At 30.7% G+C, this 16,000-nt stretch overlaps 1 protein-coding gene across 1 annotated transcript; it reads left to right on the plus strand.

The window, feature by feature from the left end:
* Window positions 1-9,844: 9,844 nt before the first annotated feature.
* On the plus strand, window positions 9,845-10,642 carry LOC109812926 (putative mitochondrial protein AtMg00810). Its single transcript, XM_020376992.1, has one exon. The coding sequence runs from the start codon at window positions 9,845-9,847 to the stop codon at window positions 10,640-10,642; it is 798 nt and encodes a 265-aa protein (XP_020232581.1).
* The last annotated feature ends 5,358 nt before the right edge of the window (window positions 10,643-16,000 follow it).

The following is a 16,000-nucleotide window of genomic DNA, read 5'->3' on the forward strand; positions in this document are numbered from 1 at the left end:
ATTTACATGACTTTAAAGAATTTACATGAATTATCTATAAAAAAAATTGACATAGAATTAATAACTCGTTTTCTCTATCTAAAATTGTAAATTTGTAAGAGTTTATTTACATACATTTATTATAACTTTATTAACTTTTATAAAGTTACTTTAAAAATTATATTTAGAAATATTTGTAGTTAATATAAAAATCTTTATTCTAGTAGTATTCAAAAATTATTTTTTAATTTTTAAACATAACTTTGGAGACTGACTGTTATCAACAATACTTCAAAGGAATCCTTGACAATTGTTTCTGGGCACAAGAGAGAAGGCAACAAGACCAAACCTATTTTAGCCTAAAGTAAATCAACCAATGAGAAATGATGCAATTGGTCTTCAGATTCAATTGATATAAAATAATCCAGCTTTCTCTTAATTATTGTACTTTATAAAAGAAAGTGTGGAAAAATAGTATGGAACCAACCATGAATTTTCCTATATTGTTGTTTTGTAGCAGATGAGTACACTGTTTATTGTTTCTCCTGTGAAGGTAATCAACGGTCCTCCTCGTTTTACAGTAGCAGTTGGATAACTCTCAAAAAATACAGTCAAACACAACTACACAAGTGTCTACCGCATTTTACTTAAGGAATGAGTGCTTATTTGAGTTAAAAGTTTGGATACTTAAGTTTGACTAGTTTTTCATTTTGTATATTGAATTTGTAGTCTTGCTTTTATGAAATCAAGTTTTCAAGTAAAATATAAGTGCGTATAGGAAAAAAAAAATCTAAATATCATTTATCCTGAATCATTAAAAAAGAAATCACTCATTTATTATTTAAATGTCAAGTTTAATAGTATTAAACATAAGGAATTGTAATGAGAAAATTTTATATTCTCACATCGACTAAAAATAAAATATATAAGTAAGAAATAATTCTTATCTAAATTTATAAGGTTGAATTAGACTTAAACCGATATTGTAAGATGCTATCAAACCTATCATAGGTTTATTAAAAAAGGGTATCTTTCATTTATATAAATATCAAGTCCAATAGTGTTGGCATGAGAAGTGTATAGGAAAAAATTTAAGTTTGGTCTATAATAAATTGTTAAAAAAAAGTCATGTATCATTTATTTATGCACCAAATATAACACCCTGCATTTTTGTAATTAAATTAATTACATATGTTTTATTATAAAATTAAAGGGTTGACTTTATAGAGTTTTTGATATTAAATTTAAATATTTTGATATTTATTTTTAATTAATTATATATCAAAATATAATATATTATTATTATTATTATTATTATTATTATTATTATTATTATCATTATTATTATTATTAGGGAAGGAAAATGTAACTTTGGTTAAAGATATGTAACTATTGGTTAGGTTAAAGAGAGGTTCAGTTTGTTTATAAAATAAAATAAAAGAGTATATCACTTTCTTCTTACACTTACGTTTTCTTTTTTACGTTCTAAATAACTAGAAGAGAGGAGACAAGAGGAAATCATCTCGGATATACACATTCTTTGCTATTTGCTGATCAAGGTAAGGAGGAGTGAGAATTCTCGCTCAAAGGCGTCGAATAATTATTGGATAATGAGGTTGACCTCCAACATCTGTGTATGTGTTATATAAAGGAGAAAATTTCAATTATTTTATATTTTTGTTTGTCGTTGTCTTCTTCACAATTCTTATACCCTTGAATTGTTATAGATTACAATTATTTGCGAATAATTTCATGTATTGGGCCTTATTGGTCTTAATTGAATTGCTTGACAGTGCTTGTGGGAACCCTAAAAGTATGCACTTGAGAGTTATTATGTGAGTATTTAGTAAAATATGTAATTGTATTTATTTTGTGTCTTATAAATATTTGCTAAGGTTATTTTGGAGTGTTTTTACCAATTGAAATGATAATTGTGACTCTTGGTATGAATATGGCAAAGTTTGCAATTCTGCAAGTTTGGTTTATTGATACAATGTCGAACACTAGTGGCATCTTATTGGGCACTATTGTACCCGAGAGTAGAGTGTATTCTTTGTTCTACTCACATTGGGCGCAAGTCTTCTATCGTTGGGCGCTATTGAGGTCAAAAGCCTTTATGCCACTCACACGTTGGACGCAAGTTGAGGCTCCTCGAGCGTGGGAGCTCCAATGAACTCCTTGTTGTTATCTTGTCGGGCTTGATGTGAATCACATTGGGTGTGAACCATTCTGAGAGTTATGAGTGCTCTTTGGACGAGCTGCATCGAGTTGGGCACGAATTTGCTTCTATCGGGCATCACCTTGTGTATGAAATATGTTCTTTATTCAAATTAAAATGGATTGGTTGAGTGATTCTAATGCTTGGTGAGTGTGAAATCAACATGAATGTTATTGATGTACTAATTGAATGAGATGCTTGAATTGTACTTGGTAAATCGTATATATGAAAAATTGTTGTGAATAACAATTGTGAGCATGACAAATTGCATCTATGAAAAACTATATGTGTGGCATATCGTTGAGTATGAATAGTGACTCATGATATGATAGAGTCTGTATGACATACATTATATGCACGCAAATCAAAAAATTGACAAATCATTTTATATGCATTGTGCATATATCATGATTGATACCACATATGATGAAGTCTTGAATTGATGAAGACTCCTTGAATGTTCACGCCAACTCCTTGTGTTCCTTGAGGTCCTTCAAGGAGTTGATTGAAGAAGAAGGAGCAAAGAAGGAAGAACTTGATCTAAGCTCTTCAAATGGAACAAGATCACCTAAGCTACGAGAGCTCTCACAAACTCTCAAAGAACTCCCCCTAGCAAGTGACCAAGACTTTGAAGGAGAGAATTTCTAGAAATAAACTCTCATATAATGCTCAAAGTCCTGAAAATACACGACCATAATGAATATATACTCCTAGGAAGAGTATGGAGGAAGCTAGCCTAACCTAAGGTTAAGATAAACCATGGTATGGTTTAGATTAACCTATAGGCACCTAAATTTGAATTCAAAATTCAAATTTGGGTCCGACCAACTCTCACCCCATGTGCCTCCATGTGCTTGCTTCATTTAGATGTGATTTAGATTGCATTTGAGAAGCATTTGGAACATGCCATGTGTGCCACTCCACTTGGCCGGTTTCCAAATATAACCTAAATTACATGAAAATGAAGTTGCGCATGCACATGTCTAAACATAAACCAAAAATGACTGAAAATATATGACCCAAAATTACATATGCTACTTGACCAAAATACAAGGCCCACAAAAACAAATATAAGCCCATATGGGTCCAAAATCCTAGTCTACATGGGCTTCAATGTACAACTCAACTAAAAAGTACCATGGGCTTTATTTCCTCTGTGTTAGCCCATTCCTCCTCCAATCTCCTAACCATTGCTCTAGTAATTGGATCCTAGATCCATGGGCCTCCATCAACATACATGCAAATCTAGAGTCTGTGTTTATTGCATTTCATATTCGCATGTGACTGAATTATATATGGAGATTAATAATTTGATGTGTTATGGATGAGTTATTATTTTTTATAATACTAATTATATGTTTAATACTAGTGTTATTGTTATGAATAATGTATTGAGTGTGTTTGATCATTCATCTCTTATTTCATCCCATGAGCTAGAGTGAAATTTTTTCTCACCTCCTTTGTTCCATGTTGTCCTTGTTATGAATGTTGATGTAGGTGAGGCTCATTAAGACATTGATGATATTGGTGACGAGATTTAATCCTTGTCTTAAGAGTGCTCTGATAGAACATGTGACATTGAAATTTAGACTAGAAATTTTCTTTATTAATTCTTATGATGAGATTTATGTCTAGTGATGTGAATCCAGCAGGGTAAAATTGAAGACTAACAAGCCCAAAGTCATATGATAAAGAAGAATGATTAATGGGCTGAAATTTAAGTAGTTTGGGGCTGAATAATTAAATAAGTCCATTATCTTATTTTTTTCATGTAATTTTCGTTTTATTTTATTTTATTAAATAAATCTGATGGGTTTCCTTGCCTTTTAGGTTGCTACGGGGAAATAAATGCTAGTGGGAATTAGTGGGAATTTATTGCTTAGTTAGTGGGCTAGTGAGGAGTCAATTCTAGTGGATATTAAGTGTTAGTGGGAATTTATGTCATCTTGCCCATCTAAGCTTATAAATAGGAACCTTTTGTAAAAAATTTAGAGGACGAAGAAAAAATAAATTATTCAGAATTTAGATATTTTTCCAATTGAGAGGATTTTCTCTCTCTAGGTTCTTAGGAACTACTTTTGATTCTTATCCTTGAATTTCCTAATTCAAAGTAACGAATCTTCCTCAACTTATCAATCTTTATGGTGTGTTTGGATGAGGAATTTATGTAGGGTAATTCATTTATTTGAAGAATTTCAAATTTCTTGAGGTGAAATGCTTTGTTTGGATGAAGAATTTACAAAGAATTTGAAATCCAAGCATTTGTAAAATTCCTTAAAATAGTAGAATTTCAAATTCTCCAAAAAATGGGAGAATTTGAAATTCCTCATATTTGTTTTTCTTATTTCACCTATATATTTTATCTTATCTCTTCATTCTTTTAATTATTGGATATTCAAAAATATTTTTAAAATTATTAAATATTATCTTATATTAATTTTTAAAATTATTAAATATTATCTAATATTAATTTTTAAAATTATTAAATATTTAAAAATGGATTAATATTTATTTTTATAAAATTTAATTTAAAAATCTCAACATATAAATATATTTTTAAAATCAATTTTACTATGATGGAATCAAATTATCATATTCAACCTAACAATTTAAAATTTAAGAAATTTGAATTGACTCATCCAAACAAAATATTTTAAGAATGATAGAAATTGAAATCAAAGTAATTCAAATGCCAAGAATTTAAAATTCCTTGAATTTGTAAAATTCCTCATCCAAACACACTATTAGGGATTGTGGCATTGTTCTTCCATTTCTTAACTCAATCCATATTTTTTTCTTTTAATTTCTTAATTATGAGCTTTCCAACCTAGATAGATCCGTAAAACGAATCCATCCCTCTAGGTTCATATCATCTAATTTTATATTTCCGCTTTAGTATGAAGTTTTGTTTAAGAGTTTGTAAAGTTTGTTATGTGATACTCTTTATCTTATATTAAAAATTTCACTTTGATTATTTATGTATAGATTTGAAAATTTTTATATCCTTGTTATGAATTTTAATATTTAAATATGTATATCGGGTAGAAGATGTCACACTAAATTCTATAATATTAAATATGAAAAAATATATTAAAAAAACTCAAATCTCATATCAAATAATAATAAAATATTAATAAATATATAGATAAAAAAACAAATATCACTCTACAAATTAATTTTTTAAGATTGAATTAAACTTAATCTCACAACTTAAGAATTTTAAGAGTGTGCAAATGTATTTACAAAGGTAATAAACCATAATATTCCAAACAGGAATCCAAATATAATGTTATTCTCTATCTTCTAAGTCACATGATAATTTGGGTTAAATAATGAATTTTCATCAAAATTATTTTAAACGTAATAGTATTATTTTTAACTGAAAAAAGTGATCCATGTAGATTTGTACTTTAACCATGGAAGGCGAAGCTTGATAGTTGGGTAAAAGAACAGAAATGATGAAGCTGTGTGCATGGCATGGCAGATGGCATGTATGCATTGCATGCAACATGAGCTGCAACTGCATCTGCATCTGCATCTACATCTGCAACCTCTGGTTTCAGTGAAAGTGTGTACCCAAACACTGCAATATTTGTAGTCAGTGAGATTGAAGTAATACGCTAGATGGAGCCAATCAATCATGGTGCCACTCCCAATGTGTCACAACCACGTGCTACTCTCCTTACCATTTTGGTTAAAAACTACGAATTTGGATCCCTGCAATCTTCTCTCTCTAGCCTCTCTCCAGCAACACTAATAACCATTAGATATATCTAATAACTCAAATTTAATCTTATAAAAATCATTTAAGACATTACATTAATTATAAGATTAAATTTGAGCTATTAGATATATCTAATGATTATTAGTGTTGTTAGAGAGAGGCTGGAGAGAGAAGATTGCAGGAGAGAATCCAAATTCAAAAACTACAGTAAAATCCTCTACCTCGCACATTTATCTATGTTAATCAATTTTATTAAATATATAAAATAAAATTTTGATTATGATTTTATTCTTCATTTTTATTATTAAAATTTAATAAAATAGAGAAACAATTACTCATATCAAAACTTATACATTAATCTTAATAAAATTGATAAATAATTATTGGAGAATTTAAAAAATAAAAAAATATTTATTTATCAAATTTTTTCTTATTTAATAATAAAAAGAGTTAATCATTCATACATTATTAGTATAAAGTTTTTTACACTAACAACCAATTGTTGGAATTGATTAGTTCCTTTTTAGAGATTAGTTGTAATTTAATTATAACTGATCCAAATCTTTTTCTTATCTTTTTATTTGTATCTTTTGATTCTGTTTTGATCTTATCTCCTATAATCATGGAGAGATTGTAAACAGAATTGTGTATATATTCATTGCCTCATATCAAAAATAAAGTACCAGGAAACCATTTTTAATATGGTATCAGAGCTAGGTTCTGAGTAAAAAATGGAGGATAAGTCAGAAAAATCAGGTTCTGTTCCATATGTGCAGGACCTGTCCTCAATTCTTACACCTAAGCATCTTGATGGCACGAATTATACCGAATGGGCCCTAAATGCAGAGAACAAGATAAGAGGTCGTAAGCGTTGGGGTTATATTTTCCGGAAGATAGTTGCACCTACGAAAAAAACCTCCGAGGAATATGACAACTGGGAAGATGAGAATTGTTTGGTCAAATCTTGGCTCTTGGATGCAATGACCAAAGATGTTAGGTCACTTTTCATCCGTTTACCTACAGCCAAGAAGATCTTGGATTCTATCAAAGAAACTTACTCAGTCAGTCAAGATGCTTCGAAAGCATATCAACTTTATTGTGAGGTAATATCTGTTAAAAAGAATGGTGGTTCTATTATCTCTTACTTTGCAAAATTGCAGAAATTATGGCAGGAAATTGATGAAATTGAAAAATGTACAATGGAGTGCTCCAAAGATGTTGAGACATACACCAACAAATTGAATGGCCAACGTATTTACATCTTCCTAGCAGGCCTAGATTCAAACTTGGATGGGGTACGTGGTAGAATTCTTGCTACAATACCACTCTCGAATATACAAACCGTTTACGCAAATGTATGTGTTGAAGCAAATCGCCAAGAAGCCATGCTTTGTGGAACACAGAATGAAGGTGCTGTCATGGCTATGAAAAGATCAGTCAACTCCAAGAAAGGAAGTCGTAAATGTACACATTGTAATGGCACCAACCATATTGTGGATACTTGCTTTAAGATACACGGCTATCCTGAGTGGCATCCAAAAGGAAAAAAAGAGGAGGTTCTGAAAGACAATTCTGCCACTGTTGCTGGATTTGTTGCCAAGTCAGGTACACCTAAATTTGCTTGTGTCTTTTCTGTTGCTGCTAAGTGTACTGAATGGATAATTGATACCGGTGCAACAAATCATATGACTTATGATAAAAATATGTTTACACATTTATCCCCTAATAGTCCTGTGTCTGTTATTATAAATGCCAATGGTATTTCATCTCCTGTTTTGGGTATTGGTGCAGTATCCATTTCACCCTCGTTAACCATTTCAAATGTGTTTTTTGTTCCTTCTCTCAATTGCAATCTTCTTTCTGTTAGTCAACTAACCAAGTCCCATAATTGTGCCTTCTCTTTCTTTCCCACATATTGCACTTTACAGAATATACATACACAGGAGAAGATTGGCAGTGGTAAAAGACGCGAAGGATTATACTATCTTGAAAGTGGTTCTCAACATTCCAAAGGAGAAGCTTTGGCTCACTTCACGAGGGATGAATTAAAAAAAATAAAGAAGAGATTTGGCAATGGCATAAGCGGTTAGGGCATCCATCTTTTAGCTATATTAAGAGGTTGTTTCCCTCATTGTTTACTTGTTGTAATATCTTTTATTTTAAATGTGAAACTTGTGTAATGGCAAAAAGTCATCGCGCTATTTTTCCTATTAATAACAGTAGGGCTAATGCTCCCTTTTCAATTGTTCACTCTGATGTTTGGGGACCAGCCCCTATCCCTACACATAATGGAATGCGATGGTTTGTGACTTTTGTAGACGATTGTACAAGAATGACTTGGTTATATCTTCTTAAACATAAAAGTGATGTGTGCGATGTTTTTCAAGTATTTCACAAAATCATAACTACACAATTTGATACTGAAATAAAGATAATTAGATCAGACAATGGAGGGGAATACTACAATACCAAATTATCCCTTTTTTTGAAATCTGTTGGCATTCTTCATCAAACATCATGTCCCAATTTCCCTCAACAAAATGGAGTTGCTGAGAGAAAAAATAGACATCTTTTGGAGGTTACTAGATCACTCTTGATTGATAGTAATGTTCCTTCTTACCTGTGGGGTGAAGCTTTAAGCTCTTCCATTTATCTTATTAACAGAGTTCCCTCTAGTGTGTTAAATTTTAGGAGACCGCTTGATGTTTTTTCAAACTATTGCACACTTAATTCTGTTAATAATTTACCACCTCATATTTTTGGTTGTGTTGTATACGTGCATCTTCATCCTCATCAAAGAACAAAATTGGAATCTAGAGCAATGAAATGTGTTTTTGTGGGGTACAACACCACTCAAAAAGGATATAAGGCTTATCATCCATCTTCAAAAAAAATTTTTGTATCCATGGATGTTACATTTCATGAACATGAAATGTTTTTTCATTCTTCACCTCAAAGCGGGTGTGAGGTAGAGATGCAAAATCATGTTATGTTTAACCAAGATATCAGGTTATTTGATGTAGTGCCAACAACAATGGAGGATGAAATTCAAAATAATGAAAATGAGAATATGATTAAAGATGATAGTATAATTTCTTCTCCAACCTCAAAACCATTGCCAATCCAATCCTCGGATAATCCTACAGAGATATCACCTGAATCTATTGCTTCTATTCATTCTATTGCTGATGCACAAAACCATGTCTCTGGTAATATACAAAGTAATGTCTCTACCTCTAGTCAATTAAATTCTGACCCTATATTGAGTCCTTACACTCTTCCAACTCGTGGTAACAGAGGACAACCCCCAACCAGGTATGAACCTGATCTTAATTGTAAGGTCAAATACCCCATAAATAAATATGTGTCAACAGAAAAGTTGTCTACGTCATATGCCAATTTTGCATCTCTATTATCCATTGTCTCTACATCTAGTAATTTGCAGGAAGCTCTAGCAGATCCTAAGTGGGTCCAAGAAATGGCAACAGAAATGGAAGCGTTGGAGAAAAATTTTACTTGGGAACTCGTACCTTTACCAATTGGAAAGAGCACTGTAGGTTGTAGATGGGTGTTTACCATCAAACATAAAGCTGATGGAAGTATTGAGAGGTATAAAGCAAGACTAGTTGCAAAGGGCTACACTCAATCCTATGGAGTTGATTATCAAGAAACCTTTGCACCAGTTGCAAAGCTCAATACAGTAAGAGTGTTATTATCTCTAGCAGCAAATCAAGATTGGCCACTTCTCCAATTTGATGTAAAAAATGCCTTTTTTACATGGGGATTTAATAAAAGAAGTATATATGGATCTCCCTCCGGGTATACCAAAGTACTCAAGTATTCCTATGGTGTGCAAGCTTAAAAAAGCCCTATATGGATTGAAACAATCACCAAGAGCTTGGTTTGGAAGATTTACAAAATCTATGAAGTCTTTTGGCTACACACAAAGTAATTCTGATCACACCTTGTTTCTCAAGAATAATCAAGGTAAAATCACTGCATTGATAATATATGTTGATGATATGATTGTGACTGGAAATGATCTTGATGAAATTTCAAGTCTTCAGGAATCTTTAGCTTCTGAATTTGACATGAAACAACTTGGAGATCTCAAATATTTTTTAGGGATCGAAGTAGCAAGGTCAAAACATGGTATCTTTATTTGCCAAAGAAAATATGTTTTAGACTTGTTAACTGAAACAGGAATGCTTGGATGTAAACCTGTTGATACTCCTATAGAGAAAAATCACAAGAATTTTCATTGTGTTGGTACAGCTAGTACAGATAAAGGAAGATATCAAAGGCTGGTTGGGAAGTTAATCTACTTATCTCATACTAGGCCAAACATAGCATATGCGGTCAATGTGGTGAGTCAATTTATGCATGACCCAAGAAAACCTCATATGGATGCAGTTGAACGAATATTGAGGTACTTAAAATCTGCACCTGGAAAAGGTTTGTTGTTCTCAAACCATGGCCACCTCAAAGTTGAAGGCTACACTGATGCTGATTGGGCTGGTTCAAAAAATGATAGAAGGTCTACTGCAGGCTACCTCACTTTTGTGGGAGGAAATCTTGTAACTTGGAGAAGTAAGAAACAAGAAGTAGTTGCTAGATCAAGTGCAGAAGCAGAATTCAGAGGGATGGCAATAGGAATATGTGAATTGTTATGGATTAAAAATCTTTTGAAGGATATTGGATATGAACAAAAGATGAAATGAAGTTGTACTGTGATAATAAATCAGCCATACAAATTGCTAACAATCTAGTCAAACATGATGTACAAAACATGTGGAAATTGACAGGCATTTCATTAAAGAGAAGATTGAAGGTGGTATTATTGCCTTTCCTTTTGTAAAATCAGAACAACAACTTGCTGATATGCTTACCAAGGCAGTAACATCCAATGTTCCTATTAGTTCTCTTGACAAGTTGGGTATGTGTGATATCCATGCACCAACTTGAGAGGGGATGTTGGAATTGATTAGTTCCTTTTTAGAGATTAGTTGTAATTTAATTATAATTGATCCAAATCTTTTTCTTATCTTTTTATTTGTATCTTTTGATTCTGTTTTGATCTTATCTCCTATAATCATGGAGAGATTGTAAACAGAATTATGTATATATTCATTGCCTCATATCAATAATAAAGTACCAAGAAACCATTTTTAATACCAATCATATCTTTTAAATTATTTTATTTTATTATTATTTCATTAAATAAGCAACTGACATACCACTATTAAAAGATATGATTGGTTGTCAGTGTAAAAAAACTTTACACTAGCAGTGTATAGGTAATTAACTCTAATAAAAAGTACATATTCACACAATTTTTAATAAAAAAAAGATAAAAAATAAATTTAATATTTTATAAAAATTATAAAATATCTAATAAATTATATTATTATTTCTTTCTAAATTTTGTTTTATAATATGAAATGTTTTTATTTTTATTTTTACTACACCATTAATCGTGAATAAAGTTGTAGTCCCCGTCTCTTAAGTTTTTTAATTTTTAATTTTATAATTTTAGTTTTAAATTTAATAAAATTTATAATTTTAACCTATTAGTTTTTTACCCTTATAAGTATAATATTGATCATGATATTAAATAAATTATATGATAATTAATACTATATTTGGTCCTAATTATAACTAATATAGGATATATTATTTAGATTAAAAAATTTAATTAAATTAATATTTTTAATTAATTCTATCATAAATTTAAATTTTATTTTAAAAATATCATTTATTTTTTTATAATTGTTATATTTAATATTAATTACAAATAAATGTATAGAAAGTAAGGTTAAAAATAAATTAAAAGTGTAAAAGAAATTTATTCTTGAATAGCTTTTAAAAATTAACGATTGTTGCTCATAATTAAAATAAAAAATTAATTTATTATTCATAATTAAGACTAGAGGTGATATTTAATAGTATTCATATTAAATTATATTTTTAGTTTTTATTTTTACTCTTAAAAAAGTGATATACAATAATGATATTGATTAAAATTAGTCTAAATATTATCAAGTCATTTGTTTAATATTAAATCATAATTAATATTACAATTTTAATGATCCATGAATGAATATTTAATAGTAGAATCAAAATTGTAAATTTTATAAAATTGAAAGACTGAAATTACGAAATTAAAAAATAGATCTTGTTTTTAATTTAATAAGTCAAGTTACATTAGAGAATGTATTAATAGCAGAAATCCGTTTGGGCCCTATTCGCTTTGAAGCTTTTTAAGTTTGATGTGTGTTTGGATCGACTTCTTTCAAAACTTTAAACAAAAAATTAGGATCTTTTGGGTCCAAAGCATACATCAATCCACCAACAAGCTTGGCCCAATTTGACTGTGCATCTGTTTGTCTCTCATTTTGGACTTTGGGTTCACTTATCTGACTTTCTTTTTCACGCTTCACAAATGAGAATATCTGCAAATCAAATAATACTACTGTTTACTGTTGAAAAGTATACATTTTAATTGATGAAACTAATAATTGTTGATTAGGAAATTAAAAATTAAAATTATATCTAACTTCATAGTTTGTTATAAATGTGTTTTATTTTCATTACAATCTTAACAGTTTGTTAATCAGTGATGGTATGTATACTTTGAAATTTAACTTCTCACTTTTTTTTTGGGTAATTAAATATGAAATTACCTTCTCACTTGAAAATTAGAATATTTAATATAAAAAAAGGTTAAATTTCATCTACTAAGTAACATTTACAATGTGCTTGATAAGGCGTAGGATGATATTATTTTTTAGGTTTGTCAAAATAAATTTGTTTAGCATGTAAATTTATTTTAATAATTTTTAACTTATTTTTATAAACTATTTCAACCAATTTATGAAAATAAATTAGTTTACAAGTTTTTCATCTATTTAATCTATTTTTAACTTTTTTTTCTCTCTTTTTATTCATCTATTTCATTTATCTCTTTTTCTTCTCCTCCGGTCTTTTTTTTTTAATCTATCAATTAATTTATAATTTATCAATATTTTTATTTTTTAATTATTAAATACTTAAAATAATTTTTGTATTATTAAATATTATCTATTGTTAAAATTTTAAAATTATTCAAATTTAACAGTTTATTTTTAATAAAATTTAATACTAAAATGAAATTTTTTGAAATATATATTAAAAAGACTTTGTAGGTCATGATAATGATCCTCAAAATAAAAATAAAGTTTTAAATTTAGATCACACATCCTTTAAAAATGTAATTGAGAGGATATTTAGTATTTTTAAATCACACTTCATAATTTATAGGTCAGGACCTTTATTTCTATTTATGGCACAAGCTAAACTTATATTAACATGTAGTCTTACATAACTTTCTTCGTAAAAAAATGTCATTTTGATGAATTTTTAACTGAATTAGTAGATAAATTTTAATCTTTAATACTACTAATTAATGTGTAATGTAGTAAGTCAGTTTAGAGTTTAGTTGACTCTAGAGACAAGAGTATATAAGGGTTTCTCTAAGAAGGGAGCCTCATAAGTTCATTCTCAAAGAAACTTAGAGAGAAGGACTCTGGGACCGTGAGTTCCTTTCTCTCACAAATTTCTCTATTTGATTCCTCTTCTCTTCTAGATTACTCATCTCTTCTGTCTTTTCTTGGAATTCAGGCTAGGAAACTTGTTTTTGGAGACTGAAGTTCGCAAGGTCGCGCTTCGAGAGAAATTCTTCTTCTTCTCAGTTATTGGCTATTTTGAGTCAATCTTCAGGTGAGGGAAGCTAGAATGTAGGTTGTTTGCTTGCATGTGAGTTTAGGATCCAAATTGGTGCATGAATTTTGAGAAGAAGTAGTTGAATTGGGTGATTTCCTCATTTTTGGGGTTTTGGGAAACAATGGAGTTTTTGGGTGATTTTGATGCTTTGAGTGGTTGCATGTTGAATCTGAGCTTGTTTTTGAGTTTATGGAGTCTATGTGCTTCATTTCATGGATTGCATGTGGTGAAATCTTCTGATTTTCAGGTGTGGATGGGATTTTTGAAGTTTTGGGAGGCTGCTATTTTGAATTTGCGTCAGGTGCATGTTCTTGGCGCCAGGATTGTATTCGTCAGAGGCAACCATTTCTTAATCACGCCGAGCGCGAGGTTAGTCGCGCCAGGTACAGTTTGAAATGGGAGTCTCTGTATGAATCATGTCGGGCGTGAGGAGAGCCACGCCGGACACAATATCAGATAGTGGCTGGTTGTGGTATTTTCCTGATATGGCACCGGACACAAGGTGATTGCGCCGAGCATGGAGACTCCTAGGAGTCTCTAACTTAAGGACGTCAGGCGCGAGTTGATTGCGCCGAATGCGGATGAGCCTTAGAGCTCTCGGGTCGAATGTCACGTCGGGTGCGAGATGGCCTCGCCGGGCATGAGTATGCTTGATAATTTGGTTAAAGTTGTTAAGTTGTCTGATTAAAATGAGTTGAGTAGTTGTTGACTAAGTTGTTAGCATGTTTTTTATTGTTGAATTATGAATAAGTCGAGATGTATAAGTTGAAGTAGTCTATTGTTGTAAAGTTGATATTGTGTTGACTATAGTTGCTTAAGTTGTTTATTCAAGTTGATGTTATGATGCCTATTGTTGTAAAGTTGTAAAGTTGGGGACGTGTGGTGAAGATATATGTTCTATATTGAGATACATAGCACTAAGGTGATTAGTTGAAAGTTGTTTTAAAGTTAAATCCCTTAGCATTGTGTGGGCGACATAAAAGTAGTCAATCCATGTCATGGTTGAATGACCAATTTGAGTAAGGTGTTTAGTTAGAGATGTAGTCTTTGACTAGGTACTGGAAGGTGCATGGTACTTGGAGGATAGTGGGTGGGCTAACCCCATATGTGGATTGGTTATGCAAACCAAGGCCATGGTAGGCCCATACCCAAACCCTTATGTCTTGATAGTAGTACTGGACCTTCGAGTCTAAGTGACACACCTGAGCAATTGCCTATTGTTGTCTATACCTGGTTCTCTTTGAAGTTCCTAACGATGCCCTAAACTAGACCTGGTAAAGATAGGTCAAACGTTGGATTCGATAGGGTTTATGCCACCTAGACTGCTCAAACTCAGTTGTTAGAGATCTCCTAGTTGTATATGCGTGACGACGCAAGTTGATGTTGTATGTGTTGTTACATTCAAATTGCATATAAAGTTGTATGAATGAGCTGATAGTTAAGCTATTATGATGAACTTTGTGGTTGTGTTGTGATGATGATTGGACAAAAGAGTAGTATAGTTATCACCCTATACTTGTATGGTTGTTTATTGAACTCTAGCTTTCTGTTTCCATGTAAATGGACTGCAATGATCATACCGTGCATGAGTAAATTAGGGTTAGGTTGGAGTTGGTTGCTGAGACCGCTACTAAAAGTGGAATTTTTGTTCCTGGTGACAGAGTTACCATCTTGGGTGACTGTGTGTTAGTGCTTGACCAACACTAGGATAGTATTTAGTTTGGATGACTGTATATGCATAGTATGATATTGTGTACATAAATACTTAATTTTCCTACCTCTTCTTATATATATGTATATTATGTTATCCAGCTTAATATTTTATTTTAGTTTACTAGTGTATTAGTGCGATTCCACTAAGTATAGGGACCACATTGAGTCGTTACATGATGAAAATCATAATTTTAAGCATATTGTACATGAAAGAGAATATGTCAATACATGAAGGACTAATATAATTTTAGATATGTGAAAAAATGTTAGTTACGAGAGTATTAAAGTTAATTATTTGCCAAAAGATAGAGATAATTATTTGTGAAAAGATAGAAAATTGTGTTAGTTTTACTTTTCTTTATTATTGGTTATATTTTTAATTAAATTTTGTAGTATTACAAATTAATGTTTTCTTGTAAAATTCATAAAATCCTTTAAAATCTTATTATATAAATCCATTAAAATTTGAAGCCCTGGTTAAAATTCAAGTTTTAAAAGTTTTTTTAAAAGAAAATCCTAAAAGTTATGACATTCCTATAAAATATTTTAAAATTTATTAAAATCTACAAGACCTTTTCATGTTAAGATTGTGTTTCAAAATTTGA

The sequence above is a fragment of the Cajanus cajan genome, chromosome 9, assembly GCF_000230855.2.
Source record: "Cajanus cajan strain Asha chromosome 9, NIPB_CcT2T_4, whole genome shotgun sequence".
In the NCBI taxonomy this organism is placed as follows: Eukaryota; Viridiplantae; Streptophyta; class Magnoliopsida; order Fabales; family Fabaceae; genus Cajanus; species Cajanus cajan.